We start from the raw sequence: 18,360 nt of genomic DNA, 5'->3' as shown, positions 1-18,360 counted from the left end.
ATTGTGTGAATGTACCACTTTTCAGTATTCATTCATCAGTTGATGGACATCTAGGCTGTGACAGGAATGGGTTATCTGTTTTGATAAGTAAAGTCCCATTGACTATTAAATGCTAATGGCTCTTGTCAATGCTTTTGGTTATCCTTCAGACTGGATAGTAAAGCTTTGTTACTGAAGCCACCAGAACTTGGTTCACAGAATGTGGAGAAATTCAGTTGATACATCTGGAAACTTCATCCCTATGGCTGGCTATCATCATGTTACATGGTGATAAGAATGTTAGAGGAGGAGAAAAGGAATCACCAGCCTTACCTTGCTGTGAACCCTGAGCTAAAACAATGTCCAGCTTGGCAAAGACATACCACTGGCATAATAGTATTATGGGAATAACGAACTACTTTGTGATTGAATTTAAGATCTGCCCCACAAGTTGAAAACCATATCTGTAACTATTTAACTATTATTGGGGTCAAAAAGGTGTGGATAGATAAGTCATAGACCTTAGAAGAGAACCTATTAATGTCATTCTGCTAAACTGACATAGTATTAACCTCACTCCTAATGACTGACTATTGTTCTGTGGAGAGTAATGCATCTCTCAACCCTCATCAGAGCAACTTCTTTTTGCACTAGATAGTGATTAACACAGAATTCACAAGTGGCCAAGATAAAGAAAAAAGGGGACTGACTAAGCCTCTAAACAGAACAGTTATATCCATTGCTCAGAAATCATTGAAGAAAGGGAGCAGAAATACCCTAAGAGGCAGATTCAGAGGATGGCCACAAAGAATCAGTGTTTTCTGAACACAGCAGGGTAGTTTCACATGTGAATTCATAGCAGTTGAGACAGCATGTACAAGATTCCTTCCTGGAGAGCAGAGTTGAATACAAAGTCCCACAAATAGCTAAGGGGATATTGTCTGTTTGGGGAAGAAGAGTCTAATTTCTTTTTTTTTAAATATATACAACTCAAGTTTAATGAATGGTATTAGCATTTTTTACATGAAAAGAAAAGAATTGGGGACCTGAGAGATGTCTGACTGGTTAAGGGTGGTTGCTGCTCTTTCAGAGGACTAGATTTCACTTAACAAAATTCATAGGGAGCATCTCATGACTGTAACTCAAAATTCAGGAAATTTTTACTCATACTTGTAAGCATGTGCACACATAAACACACACACGTACACACTGTCGTGGAGTGAACAAACACACCTTAGAAACTGTCAATGGAGAGAGGAAGTTTAATGCACAGCAGTAACAAAACATTCAAAAAACCCTCTATGAAAGAGTAACAGTGTCCAAACTTTTGAACTCAGAGAGGTTTACTGGACAAGCCTTGCCTACAATGGAGATGGGTGCATTAGAACGTTGTACTCTGACGTGGGAAATGTTTTCTGATATTATATCTTTATCCAATACACATCAAATTTGATTTGACTCTTTGTGTAGATTTTCCAAGAGTCCAATTTCTTAAAGCATGCAGGCTCTGGTAGGTTGAAGACCTTCCAGTAAAAGCCACATATTGAAGAGTATATGAGCAGAACAAATTGTAGTTGATTTGTTATTGTTGTTGTTGCTGCTGCTGATTGTTGTTTTTTTTAACAACAGTGTTGTTGTATGTTTTTTTCATACCAAGTTGGGGTGGTATGAAAGTGGGAATGGATCTGGGAGTAGTGTTGGCAGAGAAGGTGCATATGATCAAAATATATGGTATGTAATTCTGAAAGAACTTATGATAATGAGAAAAAATATATCTTAAAAATTATCTTTCTGTATATCTAAAGAAACTAATCAAGAAGGAGGACTCTGGCTAAGAGGCTCAATCCCTATTCAGAAAGGCAAAGGGGATAAACATCAGAAGAGAAAGAAAACAGGAAACAGGACAGGAGCCTACCATAGAGGACCTCTGAAAGGCTATACCCTGCAGGTTATCAAAGCACATGCTGAGACTCATAGCCAAACTTTGGGCAGAGTGCAAGGAATCTTATGAAAGAAGTTGGAAATAGTAAGACATGGAGAGGACAGGAGCTCCACAAGGAGAAAAACAGAACCAAAAAATCTGGGCACAGGGGTCTTTCCTGAGACTGATAACTCAATCAAGGACCATTCATGGAGATAACCTAGAACCCCTGCACAAGATGTAGCCCATGGCAATTCAGTGTCCAAGTGGGTTCCCTAGTAATGGGAACAGGGACTGTCTCTGACATGAACTGATCGGCCTGTTCTTTGATCACCTCCTCCTGAGGGGGGAGAAGCCTTAACAGGCCACAGAAGAATACAATGCCACTCCTGATGAGACCTGATAGACTAGGATCAGAAGGAAGGGGAGGAACACTTCCCTTATCAGTGGATTGGGGAAGAGGCATGGGTGGAGAAGGAGGAGAGAGGATGGGATTGGGAGGGGAGGAGGGAGGTAGCTACAGGGGGAATACAAAGTGAATAAACTGTAATTAATAGAAAATAAAAATTAAGAAATCCAAAATGGCAGTGTGAATCAGCCTGCACCGTTTCTGAAAGGCAGAGGATTTGAAACTCCAAAATTGGTGAGTGGGGGGGCAACTGAAATTGTAAAATCGACATTGTGGCTCCTTGAAGGAGTGGGGACACTACAGGAGCAGGGAACTTTTTGATTCAGGTCAGACACGGATTTCTCTGTGAACAGAGGAGCACTTTCCTTCTTCGGGCCTCCCTCTGCTTTGGAGGAGCTGAGCCACAGAGCCAGTGGAACAGATCTTGTTGTCTGAGAACTGAGACAGCAAAGGCATGAATACTATCACTTCAGACTCAGCAGCCACCATCACCTGCATCCTGAGCCCAAGATCCTCAGTACAATCCTGCATGGGTCCCACGCCTGCGAGCTGCCAGCCTTACCAACTCCACAGAGCCTGAAGGTACAAGCCGCTCAGTTTCTCAGTGGCTGTGCAGCCACCAAAGTCTGGTGGACCTGCAAAACCGTCCAGGTGCACCAAGCACCTACCCAAGACTTCCTGGCAGGCACCTAGACACTGGCAGCTGCAACTGGATTCCCGGGTACAGTGACTGCTGTCTGAGCGCACATTTGGCTCAGCAGGTCCAATCCTGACAGTAGAGAACAGGAGAAACCCCAGTGCCTTTTGATTTGACCTGCTAGAGAGTGAGTGCTCCCCCAAGTGCATGCAGAGACCCAGATCCAGGGTGCTTCTAAGCTAGCAGCCAGACATCAGAAATCTCCCACCCACACATCCACTGTGGAAAACAGAGGGTTTCTTGGGACAAGGAAACCCTGGCTCTGTGGAGCTACCAGCGAAGTTTAGGCAAATAACTCCTGGAGCTCAGTTAGAGATGATTACCAGTAGCCTGTAGGCCACTGACATACTCAGAGAATTTGTGCATGCTATCATTACCAGCACCTACGGTAACTTTAGCACCCACAATCCCTTCAGGGACAGAAAGGCACCCTTCCCTCACACTGAAGGCCTCTACATTCTCTAGCACCCTTTGCCTCAAGGCAAACTTTCATGCACATGCACACGCTAGCTCGCATTGGTCCTTCTGCACCTTTGGACTTTCCTCCCACAGGTACATCTGAAGCACCAATGCACACACTGAAGCCACTGGACCTCTCTCATCTCCCTAAAGAATTCCCCAGATGCCAGAGAAAAATAGTACCAATCTGAGCAGCAGAACTCAAGAACAAACACTGAAGGTTATAGTTAAGAAAATGGCCAGAGGTAAGCTAAAGAACACACCGAACAAAAATCAGGAAATCATGGTTTCACCAGCAACTCCCAAAATCAATGAATACTCCAATTCATTGGAAACACAGGAAAATGACCTTAAAGATATGCTTATCCAGTTACTAGAGTCACATAAAGAGGAAACAAACAAATCTCTCAGTGAAATAGCCAAGCAAATCCAGACAGTTAAAGAGGATGCAAACTAATCTCTCAAAAAATTGACCTCCCAGGTGGAGGCTAAGAAAGAGGAACTGAACAAAGTTCTCAAATTGAGAAGAAACGAACAAAAAAATAGAGGCCATCATACAGAGACAGGAAGCCACATTCAAACAGATGAAGGAAATAGTGCAAAACATAAAAATAGAATTAGAATCAACAAAGAAAACACAGAGACAACCCTGGAGCTGGAAAACTTAGAGAAAAGATCAGGAACCACAAAAGTAAGCATCACCAACAGAATACAAGAGATGGAAGAGAGAATCTCTGGTGCTAAAGGTACGCTTACAGAAATTGATACTTCTCTCAAAGAAAAAGTAAAGTTGGAAAAGTCCCAAACACAAAACATCCAAGAAATCAAAGATGCCATGAAAAGTAGAAATCTAAGCATAATAGGAATTGATGAAAAAGAAGATTCCAGTCTCCAAAGTCCAGAAAATATTTTCAAGAAAATCATTGAAGAAAATTTGCCCAACTTTAAGAAAGAGATGTCCACAAACATACAAGAGGCATACAGAACACCAAACAGACTAGCCTAGAAAATAAAATCCTTACATCACATCAATGTCAAAACACTAAATATACAGAACAAGAAAAGATATTAAAAGCAGCAGGGGAAAATGGCCAAGTAACATATAAAGGTAGAACTATCAGAATCACACTGGACTTCTCATCAGAAACTATAAAAGCCAGGAGGGCCTGGGCAGAGGTCATGCAGACTTTATGGGACAATGGATGCCAACCCAGACTACTATACCATGCAAAACTTTCAATCGACATAGATGGAGAAAACAAAATATTCCATGATAAAACTAAATTAAGCAAAATTCTACACAACAAACAAGCCTTACAGAAGATACTAGAAGGAAAACTACAATCCAATGAAAACAACTATACCGAAGAAAACATAGAATACAGATAATGTCCATACAAAAATTAAAAGAAAACAAGCAGTGAATCACAGTAAGACCACAAACTCCACAATAAAAAGAACAAATGTTCATTGGTCACTCTTACCTATCAATATCAGTGGACTCAACTTTCCAATAAAAAGACACAGACTAACAGAATGGGTGTGGAAACAGGATCCAACATTCTGCTGCATCCAAGAAACACACCTCTGCAACAAAGATAAACACTACCTCAGAGTAAAGGGCTGGAAAATGTTTTTCAAGCAAATGGACCCAGAAAACAAGCTGGGGTAGCTATCCTAATAGCTAATAAAATAGACCTTCAACCAAAATTAATCAAAAAAGTTGAGGAAGGACACTACATTCTCATAAAAGGAAAAATACACCAGGAGGACATCACAATTCTGAACACTTATGCCCCAAATATAAGAGCTTCTACATTTGCAAATGAAAGTTTATTAAAGTGTAAATTTCACATCGATCCCAATACCTTAATAGTAGGAGACTTTAACATAACATCCCATTCTCACCAAAGGATAGATCATCTAGACAGAAACCAAAGAGGGAAATAAATGTACTTACAAAGACCCTGATTCAAAAGGACCTAACAGATGTCTACAGGACTTTTCACATAAACTGAAAAGTGTATACCTTCTTTTCAGCACCTCATGGAATCTTCTCCAAAATAGACCATATAGTTGGTCAAAAAGCAAGCCTGAACAGGAACGAGAAAATAGAAATAATTTCCTGTATTCTATCTAACTACAGCTGGACCACAACAACAATAGAAATAACTAAAGCCTACACACACATGGATACTGAACAACTTGCGGCTTAATGACAGAATGAAAGCAGTGCACAGAGGAAAATTCATACCACTAAGTGCCTTCAAGAAGAAATTTGTAACATCTCATACAAGCAACTTAATGGCCCAACTGAAAGCACTAGAAAAAAAAAAAGAAGCAGATATACCCAAGAGGAACAGACAGCCAGAAATAATCAAAATTAGGGCTTAAATCAATCAATTAGAAACAAATAAAACTATTCAAAGACTCAATGAAACCAAGAGCTGGTTCTTTGAGAAAATCAACAATATAGACAAACCCTTAGCCAAACCAACTAAAAGGCAGAGAGAAACTACCCAAATCAGCAAAATCAGAAATGAAAAGGGGGACATAACTACAGACACTGAGAAAATCCAAACAATCATTAGGTCATACTACAAAAGCTTATATGCCACAAAATTTGAAAATCTAAAAGAAATGGACAATTTTCTTGATAGATTACATCTCCAAAATTAAATCAAGATCAGGCAGAAAGATTGAATAGCCCTATATTCTCTAAGAAAATCCAAAAATTCATCAACAGTCTTCCTTCAAAAAAAAAGTCCCTCGGATCAGATGGTTCAGCGCAGAATTCTACCAGACGTTCAAATAAGTGCTAATTCCAATTCTCTTCAAACTATTCCACAAAATAAAAAGAGAAGGAACTTTACCAGACTCATTCTATGAAGCCACAGTCACCGTGATACCTAAACCACACAAAGACCCAACATAAAAAGAGAACTTCAGACCTATCTCTGATTTTTGATGCAAAAATTCTCAATAAAATACTTGCAAATGGAATCCAAGTACACATAAAAGATACCATTCACCATGACCAAGTAGGCTTCAACCCAGACATGCAAGGATGGTTCAATACATGGAAATCCATCAATGTAATCCACCATATAAACAAACTAAAGGAGAAAAAACACATGATCATCTCCTTAGATGCCAAAAAAGCATTTGACAAAGTCCAACATCAATTCATGTTTAAAGTCTTGGAGAGATCACAGATACAAGGCACATACCTAATCATAGTAAAGGCAATATACAGCAAGCTTATAGCCAACATCAAACTCAATAGAGAGAAGCTTAAATGAATCCCACTGAAATCAGGGACAAGGCAAGGCTACCCACTCTCCCCATATCTATTCAACATAGTACTTGAAGTTCTAGCTAGAGCAATAAGACAAGTAAAGGAGATCAAGTGAATACAAATCAGAATGGAAGAGGTCAAAGTTTCACTATTCGCAGATGATATGATAGTATACATGAGTGACCCCAAAAATTCAATCAGAGAACTCAGTCAGCTGATAAACACCTTCAGCAAAATGGCTGGATACAAAATTAACTCAAAAAACAAAACAAAACAAAACAAAAACACAGAAGTCCTCCTGTATACCCAAGACAAAGGGCTGAGAAAGAAATCAGGGAAACAACACCCTTCACAATAGCCACTAATAACATAAAGTACCTTGGGGTGACTTTAACCAAACAGGTGAAAGACCTGTTGGAAAAAGAAAAGAAAAAATTGAAGATAGCAAAATATGGTAAGATCTCCCATGCTCATGGATCCGTAGGATTAACATAGTAAAAATGACCATCATGCCAAAAGCAATCTACAGATTCAATGCAATTCTCATCAAAATACCCATGCAATTCTTTATAGACCTTGAAAGAAAAATTCTCAACTTCATATGGAGAAACAACAAACCCAGAATTTCCAAAATAGTCCTGTACAACAACACATCATCTGGAGGTATCTTCATCCCTGATCTCAAGCTGTACTACAGAGCAATAGTAATAAAAACGGCATGGTATTGGCATAGAAGCAGAAAGTTGGATCAATGGAACAGAATAAAAGACCCAGAAATAAACCCACACACCTATGAATACCTGATTTTTGACGAAAAAAAAAAAAAAGCGAAAACCATTCAATGGAAAAAAGACAACATCTTCAACAAATGATGCTGGTCCAACTGGATGTCTGCATGCAGAAAAATGCTGATAGATCCATATTTATCACCCTGCACAAAACTAAAGTCCTAGTGGATCAAAGACCTCAACATAAAACCAGGTACACTAAATCGGTTAGAAGAAAAAGTGGGGAAGAGCCTTGAACTCATTGGCACAGGAGACAACTTCCTGAACAGTACACCAACAGCACAGGCTTTAAGAGCAACAATCGATAAATGGGACCTCATGAAAAAGAAAAGCTTGTTAAGCAAAAGACATAGTCATTAGAACAAAACGATAGCCTACAGAATGGGAAAGGATCTTCACCAACTCTATCTCTGACAAAGGACTGATATCCAGAATATATAAAGAACTAATGAAGTTAAAAGGCAACAAATCAAGCAATCCAATTTAAAAATGAGGTACGGAACTAAACAGAGAATTCTCTGTAGAGGAATACAGAATGGCAGAGAAACACCTAAAGAGATGCTCATCATCGTTAGCCATCAGAGAGATGCAAATCCAAACAACCCTGAGATTTTACCTTACACTTGTCAAAATGGCAAAGGTTAAAAACTCAAGTGACAACACATGCTGAAGAGGTTGTAGAGAACTGGGAAACCTCCTCCATTGCTGGTGGGAATGTAAACTTGTACAACCACTTTGGAAATCAATCTGGCGCTTTCCCAGACAATTAGGAATAGTGCTTCCACAAGATCCAGCTATACCACTCCTAGGCATATATCCAAAAGAAGCTCAAGTACACAACAAGGACATTTGCTCAACCATGTTTATAGCAGCTTTATTTGTAATAGCCAGAACCTGGAAACACATCAGATGTCCATCAATGGAGGAATCGATACAGAAATTGTGGTACTTTCACACAATGGAATACTACTCAGCAATTAAAAACAAGGAAATCATGAAATTTGCTGGCAAATGGTGGGATCTACAAAAGATCATTCTGAGTGAGATATCCCAGTAAAAGAAAGACACACATGGTATATACTCAGCTTTATAAACCTATAAGATAGTATAAACATTATGAAATCTATACACCTAAAGAAGATAATCAAGAACAAACACCCGGAGTAAGATGATCAATCCTCACTTAGAAAGACAAATGGAATGGACAGGGGAATTAGGAGAAAACAAGAAACAGGACAGAAGCCTATCGCAGAAAGCCTCTGAAAGACTATACCTAGCAGTGTACCAAAGCTGATGCTGAGATTCATAACCAAACCTTCGGCAGAGTGCAGGGAATCATATGAAGGAAAAGGGAGTTAGTATGACCTGGAGAGGACAGGGGCTCCACAAGGACAAAATATCTCAGGGCATGGACCCCCTCTATGAGACTGTTTCTCCAACCAAGGCCCATGTATGGATACAACCTAGAACCCCTGCTCGGATGTAGCCCATGATAGCTCAGTAACCAAGTGAGTACCCTAGTAAGGGGAACAGTGGCTGTCTCTGACGTGAACTCAACAACTGGCTCCTTTACCTCCCCCACCGCCCGGAGGGAGGAACAGTCTTGCTAGGCCACAGAGGAGGACATGGCAGCCAATCCTGAAGATATCTGATAAGCTAGGGTCAGAAGGAAGGGGAGGAGGACCTCCCCTAGCAGTGGACTTGGAAAGGAACAGGGAGGAGATAAGGGAGGAAGGGCGGGATTGGGATGGAATGAGGAAGGGGGATATGGCTGGGATACAAAGTAAATAACCTGTGATTAATATAAAAAATAAAAATTAATTAAAAAAGAAAAGAAAAATCAAAAAAATTAAAAAAAAATATGTTGTGATGCTGGGTGTGGTGGAGCAGGCCTGTGATCCCAGCATTCAGGGAGGCAGAGGCAAGGGAATCTCTGTAAAGTTCGAGGCCAGCCTGGTCTATAAAGTGAATCAAGGACAGCCAAGGCTACACAAAGAACTCCTGTCTTGAAAAAAATTATCTGTGTTACTAGAAGATCATTATCACAACTAAGAAATTCCCTAACATCATGCAAGGACTAATCTATGCCCAAACTTTTTAAGTTATCCCGAAAGGTTTTGCTTGGTTTCATTAAAAAAAAAAAATTATGACACAATTTTACTAAGTAACACAGGGTAGCCTAGAAGTGAGTAGTACTGTAGAAGAGCTTCAGCCTTCCTGGACATCCTTGTCTGTTTCCCAACTGCTGTGATCATAGACATGAACCACCCTACCAAGCTTGTTATTATGTTGTTTGCTTGTTTTGACAGTCTTATTTTATAAAACCAGGATAGCTTCAAATTTGTAAAACTCCTGACTCAGCCACTAAAATATTGCTATTACATGTGTGCCCTCCTAGCTGAATTTTGAATGTTTCATCAAGCTATTTTTTACATCAAGGATCAGTAGAATTTGCAGGTTCCATTTGGTTGTTACCTGCATAATTTTACCCACTTCTCGATATTGACTTCATAAAAGAACAAGATCTGAATGTCTTATGAAAAGCTCTTTTATATTTGTTAGCAACTTTGACATTTATGCATTCAATGCTTCTTATATGTTTATCTTAGAATGAACATATAATAATATCATCAGGGAAAATAAGACACCAATTACACAATAATCTCACTTCTAAGATTCTGTCATGTGATGTAACTCAAAGAAATGAAGCTAGATTGTACACATTCATATGTTACTATTTAATTAAAGCTATTTATTACTATTTAACTAACATTTAGAGCAATTTAAAACTTTTTTAAAAAGTTATATGCCTGGGCAATACAGGCTAAGGTGAATAAACTATGGAATATCCATGTTAAAGAGTTCTGCATGGTCATTAAAATGTTATATTAATATATTTCTTGATAAATGGCACCTCATGAAACTGAAAAGTTTTTGTAAGGCAAAGGAAACTGTCAAAAAAAAAAAAAAAACACACACAACACACAGATTGGTAAAAGATCTTCACCAGACAGGAAACAGAAGTGATGATCATTCAGTTTTTGTTTTTGTTTGTTTTTTGTTTTGAGAACACATGGGGAAGGGAGTTTTGCTTTTTTTTTTCCGTAATGTTATCTGATGAGGAAGGTCAGCTGAGTGCTTTCTCTGCCTCTCCTGAGCTAGCATGCTTTCACCCCAGCACCTGGCTCCTGAGTATTGGTAAAAAGGAATGTTTTGAGATTTTGTTAAAAACTGAAGCATGGACCCACAAAGGAAAGCAGGTGGAAAGAGTCCTGTCCTCTGTTATTGTTCAGCTTCAGAAGATAGAAAGTATCAGTTCTGTGGGGCTCTATTTGTCATCTGCTCACCTGGAGCCAACATGAGGGAAACAGACTCCACATTTGGACAGAAGATTAACAAAGCTTTGAAAGAAGCTCTATGCCCAGAACTGTACTTCTGGGAACTCAGATATACCACATGAAGAAACCTGATGTCTAGAGGGTGAGGCCAACCTGGTCCTCACCTGATTTAGCACTCAGCCCACTGAAACCCAAGCAGCATTTGTTGAATCAAATGAATAAATGTAGAATACTCAAATCTTAAAAAAACAAAACAAAAAAATATCTTCAACCCCACACCCGACAGAAGGCTGATATCTAAAATATATAAAGAACTGAAGAAATTAATTACCAATGAACCAAATAATTCAATTAAAAATGGGGTACAGAGCTAAACAGAATTCTCAACTGAGAAATCTCAAATGGCCAAGAAGCACTGAAAGAAATGCTCAACATCATTTGCCATTAGGGAAATGCAAATCAAGACAATTCTGAGAATCCATCTTACATATATCAGAATGACTAAGATCAAAAACTCAAGTGACAGCACATGGCTGGTAAGGATGTAGAGAAGTGGGGAAATCCTCCATTGCTGGTGGGAGTGCAAACTTTTACAACGACTTTGGAAATCAATCTGGAGGTTCCTCAGAAAAATTAGGAATACTCAGCTATATCAAGAGTCGGCTCTACCACTCTGGGCATATACCCAAAAGCTTCCCCACCATTTAACAAGGACATTTGCTCAACTAGGTTCACAGCAGTATTACTTGTAATAACCAGGATCTGGAAACAGCCCAGATGTCCCTCAATGGAGGAAATGATGCAGAAATTGTGGCACATTTACACAATGGAATACTACTCAGCTATCAAAACAAAGAAATCATGAAGGTTTCAGGCAAATGGATGGAACTAGAAAAGATCATCCTAAATCACATAACCCAGACCCAGAAAAACACGCAGGATATGTACTCACTTATAAGCTGATATTAGCCATATAATACAGGATAAGCATACTATTTTTCACAGACGCAGAAAAGCTAAGTAACAAGGAACACCCATGGGAGGATGCATGAATCTCACTGAGAAAGAACTAAAATAGACAGAGGAAGTCCTTGAAGAGAGGGAAGAGGGTAGGAAAGGGAGAGCTGAAGGAAATGAGGGTGGGGATCTTATGTAGGGAGTGGGGCTAGGAAGACAGAGGGCTTGCAGAGAGAAGAGAAACTGTGGCCTGGGACATCTCTGAGACACACTGGAGACCTGTGACAGGGTAGGCTCCTGGAAGAATATGGGGTGACTCTAGTGGAGACCCCTACTAGTGGGGGACATAGAGATTAAAGAAACCACCCTCAAACAAGACAGGATTCGTAGTAGAAGAATGGGAACACCGACCCACCCACAAAAACTTCAACCCAAAATTTACCCTGCCTACAAGATTGGCAGGGATGAAGTTAGAGCAGAGATTGAGTGAATGTCCATAATGCCTGGACATACCACAGCAGAGAGCCAATCCCTGACATTATTAACTACACTCTACTATGCTTGCAGATGGCAGCCTATCATAGCTGCCCTCTAAGAGGCTCCACCCAGCAAAGGATTGAACCAGGGGCTGAGACTCACAGCAAAACATTGGGTGGAGCACAGGGAGCCTTGTGGATGAGTGGGGAAAAGATAATAAGCACCCAGAGAGGACAGGAGCTCCACAAGAACTCCGACAGAGTCAATTATCTTAGACCTGGGGGGGGGGTAAGCTTGTGGAGACTGAAGCACCAACCAAGGACCATGTATGGACTGGACCTAGGTCCCCTATACCCAATGGTCTTCATGTGGGTTTCCTAGTAAGGGGACCAGGAGCTGTCTCTGACAAGGACTCTGTTGCAGGGTTTTTGTTGTTGTTGTTTGTTTTGTTTTCTTTTGTTTTGTTTTTTTCTCTTTTAAGAAAGGTTATCTGTGAACATGGTTGAGCAAATGTCCTTGTTCTACACTGGAGCATCCTTTGGATATACACATAGGAGTGGTACAGCTGGGTCTTTAGGTAACACTATTCCTATTTGTCTGAAAAAGCACCAAATTGATTTCCAATGTGGTTGTACGGGTTTACATTCCCACCAGCAATCCAGTAGGGTTTCTCTTTCTCCACACCCTCTCAAGCATGTGTTGTCACTTGAGTTTTTGAGCTTAGCCGTTCTGATGGGTCTAAGGTGAAATCTCAGGGTTGTTTTAATTTTCATTTCGCTGATGACTAAGGAAGTTGAGCATTTCTTTAAGTGTTTCTCTGCCATTCATTCGATGTTCCTCTATTGAGAATTCTGTTCATCTATGTATCTAATTTTTTAATTGGGTTAATTGATTTGTTGCTGTTTAACTTCTTAAGTCTTTATATTTGTAATAGCTAGAAGCTGGAAATAAACCAGATGTCCCTCAGTTGAGGAACTGATACAGAAACTGTGGTATATTTACACAATGGAATACTACTCAGCAATTAAAAACAAAGAAATCATAAAAATTTCAGGCAAATGGTAGGATCTAGAAAATATCATCCTGAGTGAGGTATCCCAGAAGCAGAAAGACACACATGGTATATATTCACTTATAAGTGGATATTACATATATAATATAGGATAATCATGCTAAAATCTGTACACCTAAGGAAGCTAATCAAGAAGGAAGACCCTGAGTAAGGTGCTCAGTCTTCCTTCAGAAAGGCAAATGAGATGGACATCGGAAAAGGGAGAAAACAGGGAACAGGACAGGGGCCTATCACAGAGGGCCTCTGAAAGACTCCACTCAGCAGAGTATCAAAAAATATGCTGGGATTCATAACCAAACTTTGTGCAGAGTGCAGGGAATCTTATGAAAGAAGGGGGAAATAGAAAGATCTGGAGGAAATAGGAAGAGCAACAGAAATAAGGGGAGCAACAGAACCAAAAAATCTGGGCCCGGGAGTCTTTTGTGAGACTGATACTCCAAACAAGGGCCATGCATGGAGATGACTTAGGACCCCTGTACAGAAGTAGTCCAAGACAGCTCAGTGTTCAAGTGGGTTCCCTAATGATAGGAACAGGGACCATCTCTTACATGAACTTAGGCGCTGCCTCTTTAATCACTTCCACCTGAGTGGGGAGCAGTCTTACCAGTCCACAGAGGAAGACAAAGAAGCCGGTCTTGATGAGACCTGATAGACTAGGGTCAGATGGAAGGGGAGGAGGATCTCCCCTATCATTGGACTGGGGAAGAAGCATAGGAGAAGAAGAAGAAAGAAGGGTAGGATTGGGAGGGGATGGGGAAGGTGGCTGCAGCTAAGATATAAAGTAAATAAACTGTAATTAATAAAAATTTAAAAAAATAAAAATGAAAGGTTATCTATATAAGACAATGTCTAATTTTATTACTGTTACAAGATAAGCTAATTTTATTTTATTTTTATTCACTGCACATCCTTATTGTAGCCCCATCCCTCCTCTTCTCCCAGTCCCACCCTCTCTCTCTCTGTCCCTCCCCATTCTGCTTTTCCTCAGAAAAGGGGAGCTCCTTTTCCCATCCACCCCAGCTCATCAAGTTGCATCAGAACTGAACTTGTCCTCTTTCCATGTGGTCTGTCAAGGCAGTCCTGCCAGGGGAAAGTGATCAAAAAGCTAGAAAGTGATTCCCTGTCCATTGTAGTACCACTTCCCTTACTAGAGGACCCACATGAGGCCTAAGCTGTCCGTCTGCTACATTTTTGTAGGAGGCTTAGTTCCAGTTCATGCATGGTCATTGGTTGATGCTTCAGTCTCAGCAAGCCCCCCTGGGACCTGGTTAGTTGGCTCTGTTGGTCTTCTTGTGGAACTCCTGTCACCTCTTGTCACTGTTGTGTGAATATTGATCACTTCCCCTGCACAGGGCTGCTTTGCCAGACCACTGTGGAAAAGGACATGCTCAGTCCTGGTGTGACTTGATGTGCTGGGATGAGTTGATGTCAAGTGGGGGGGGGCTCCAATTATCTGAGGGGAAAAGAATGAAGGATAGGGGGAAGAGGGAGGGAGGATGGGATTGGAAGGAGAGGAGGCAGGGGTTATGACTAGGATGTAAGGTGAATAAATAAATTATTAATTTAAAATTTGTTTAAAAAAATACCTGAGAATATATTCTTGTAAAAATACATTTTTTTAAGTCACAGGTATATCCAGCATGGGCAAAGTGCAGAGTTCTATTTTCAGCACCAAAATAAACATATACTTAACTACATTCTTATTATAAAATATTATGCATATAATTACATAAATAAGAGTGTTCACATTATGTACTTTGGAAAATATAATATAAAATTATATATTATAATTACAGAAAATATGAAAAGTCATATAAAAACACACATGACAATTTGCCCATGAATAATTATTTTATAATTTTATATATTTTTGTTTTTCAAAAGTTCACAATGTGTGTAATTTTATACACATTTTTAAAAATAATTTTTAGAAATTATCCCTGAAAACATAGTCAAGCAAAGGTACTTTAAAAAGTCACAGGAAATCTGGCATTGGCAAATTCCATAAAAATAGTTTTCTGCTATTAATGAGTAAGCTCTGCTTCACTATATCATCATTCATTCATTCATCGAAATGATGCCAAACTTTGCTCTTTCTTCTTATTCTTCATTTATTTCTAGAGCCACAAACAGCCTATACTGTTGGAAACCATTGCAGCTTACCATCATTGTACACGGTACCCTCAGAGTTTTTCTCATAAAACACGCCATGGGGTTGTATGCTGAATGGCTGGGAGGCACGGTTGTAGAAGATGACCTCAATAGTGTCACCCACTTCAGCCCTTATCACTGGTCCTGGAAAATGGGAAAGAGAGACCATGAGAATGAAAACTGATGAAAAATAAGAGCAAAAGGGTCAGGAGAGAAGATATAATTGAATATAGGGAATTCTTTCCTTTAAAACTAATGTATTCTAAGAATGGTGCTATTTATGATAAAAGGCACTGTAAATCCACTGTCTCTTGTAATCCTCACATGTTACACGAAGGCATACACAGGATGGGCTATTACCTCCATTTCACAGATGAAATAACCTCAGAGAAAAAGGTTTGACCTATAAAAATTCAAAAAGCAATTTCAGAGCCAAAATCTAAGGGAATGACTTTCTTCCACCCCACAGTCAGAACCAATTCAATTTGTCCTGAATTTATTTTCTGTTGTCCCATAGTTAAATTTCCTATCAGATGCTAAGTTCTGAATTAACCAAAATCTTCTTTTTCTTTCTTTCTTTCTTTCTTTCTTTCTTTCTTTCTTTCTTTCTTTCACTTTCTCTTTCTTTCTTTCTCTTTCTCTTTCTCTTTCTTTCTTTCTTTCTTTCTTTCTCTTTCTGTTTGTTGTTTTTGTTTTTGTTGTCTGAGACAAGGTTTTTCTGTGTAGCCTTGGCTGCCCTGGACTCTCTTTGTAGACCAGGTTGGCATCAAACTCACAGAGATCAGCCTGCATCTGCCTCCCCAAGTACTGGGATTACAGCTGTGTGCCACTGCCCCCAGCTGCTTAGCAAAATCTTAACCAAATTATAAATGAAGAGCATGCAGGCCCTGAACTAGATAGTCTCTGGACTTCTGTGTGTGTCACTATTCATTATCACTTGCAACCTGACTTAGATCACTTTCAAGGCTACAAAGACAATAGCCTAACTGCTTATACCTACTCTACTCTGACATTAGACATTGTAGCTTGGTTTCCTAGCTCAGTTTCCATGTGGTCTTCATCACTGAACAACAGGGTATACATACAGAAAAGCAGCCAATAAAAACTCCTTCACATACACCAAGACCTCCTTTTTCTAGGAATGGCATTTTCTCTTCACGTTTCCCTGTCTAACAATGTTTTCAATACAGAATCAACTGCAAGTAAATATTCCTGGAGTATTATATTATTTCCAAAGTTTTCTCCCACGTAACCTATTTCATTTCTTGGTTCCATGAGGTGATTAAACCCCACCTAACCTTCTGATATTGTATCAATACTGTATGTTAGACCTTCTAAATGTAGCTTCCAAGATGTTACAACAAGCTTAGTTCTGTATCCCTAATAATAATGAACATCCCTAGTAATCTGGCTCTAGACTATAAAGATTATGGCTGATCTTCCCGCTTTTTAATAGTTCCTCAATAGTACCCTACAGAGGCAACGTGCAGAATGTAATCTGTACAATAATTGTAATAGAAAATGTTTCTAAAATATTTTAGTAGTGCAAATTTGAGAAATATATGATTTCCATTTTCATCTTCAACATTTATCATAAACAAAAATAAACCTAAGGCTCTCAAAGGTCTTACAGCAAAATTCTATGTAACTATGCTTAAAGACCTATTTTTTTTTTTTTAGAAATTCCCAGGAATCTATGAGTGACCCATAGCTAAGATTCTTACTAATGGAGGATAAAGCCCTTGAACCAGCTATCTCCTGTAACTGAGCAAGACTTCCAGTTGAGAAATTGGGAAAACAGCCCAGACATAAATCCTTCACCCCAAGTTTATGTTTTTTAACCAGTTGTCCATGTTTTCAAAACAGGGCTTATTGTTGTATTAACTGTATTCTTTCAATCAATATTATCTTTTAAAATATTTTTTGTCATAAATCTTCTTGGGGCTATAGTTATTTAATTTTGCTAGTCTGTGATAATCTAATATCAGGACACATTATAATTTGTCATTTATTTATTTATTTATTTATTTATTATTAATTACACTTTATTTACTTTGTATCCCCCCATAAGCCCTTCCCTCCTACCCTCCCGAACCCACCCTCCCTCCCCCTTCTTCACGCATGCCCCTTCCCAAGTCCACTGATAGGGGAAGACCAGAACACTGTATAAACAATAAGTAAATAAATCTTAAAAAAAAAAAAAAAAACTTTCCAGCCTGGCTGTGTTGGCATTTCCCTTTATCCCAGCACTTGGGAGTAAAGGGAAGAGGATCTCTATTGGCATTGAGGCTACCCTGGTCTACAGAATAAGTTCTAGAATAACCAGGGAAACACAGAGAAAACCTGTCTTGAAAAGACCTATTGATTTTTAAACACACTCAGATCTGTGACACTTTTTACAAACACTCATTTCTTGGGACTCAGCTCTGGAGATGAATTTACATAATCTTCCATTGAGTCACCATCAATCTAAAGTTAAAAGTTTTCCTCACTTATTTGTCTCTAGTTCATAAATTTTAAGAGTTAAAGATTCCTCACCCAGTATTCCAAGATGTTGTTCTTCCTTTTGATGAATGCTTTTATGGAATGTCTCATCTTGGAAGGCTTCATAGCGAACTTTCCAGTAAGTACCTCCAATTCGACTAGAACTCTTCTGGAAGTATTTATCTGGGCCACTGACATGTAAGAGGGTAAATGTTACATGAATTCACAGAGTATCAAGTAGGCTCCCACCTCATCCATTAGGATACAAACTTCTAGAACGTTCTGAACCACCTAGATTAGTTAATAACAATGAAGAGCCTCTGGTTATAG

The 18,360-nt window shown here is 39.3% G+C and overlaps 1 protein-coding gene across 5 annotated transcripts in view; it reads right to left on the bottom strand.

Moving 5' to 3' along the window:
• Heph (hephaestin) overlaps nt 1-18,360 on the bottom strand; it is a 131,154-nt gene that overhangs the window by 82,306 nt on the left and 30,488 nt on the right. For all 5 annotated transcript variants that reach the window (XM_060375504.1, XM_060375503.1, XM_060375502.1 and 2 more), the window contains 2 exons: nt 18,085-18,221; nt 15,559-15,690 (listed from right to left, as the gene is read on the bottom strand). In XM_060375504.1, coding sequence (XP_060231487.1) covers nt 15,559-15,690; nt 18,085-18,221 — 269 coding nt within the window. The remainder of the gene's footprint in view (nt 1-15,558; nt 15,691-18,084; nt 18,222-18,360) is intronic.

The sequence above is a fragment of the Meriones unguiculatus genome, chromosome X, assembly GCF_030254825.1.
Source record: "Meriones unguiculatus strain TT.TT164.6M chromosome X, Bangor_MerUng_6.1, whole genome shotgun sequence".
Lineage (NCBI taxonomy): Eukaryota > Metazoa > Chordata > Mammalia > Rodentia > Muridae > Meriones > Meriones unguiculatus.
Note: the sequence above shows the minus strand (reverse complement) of the source record. Positions and strands in the feature narration are given on the sequence as shown.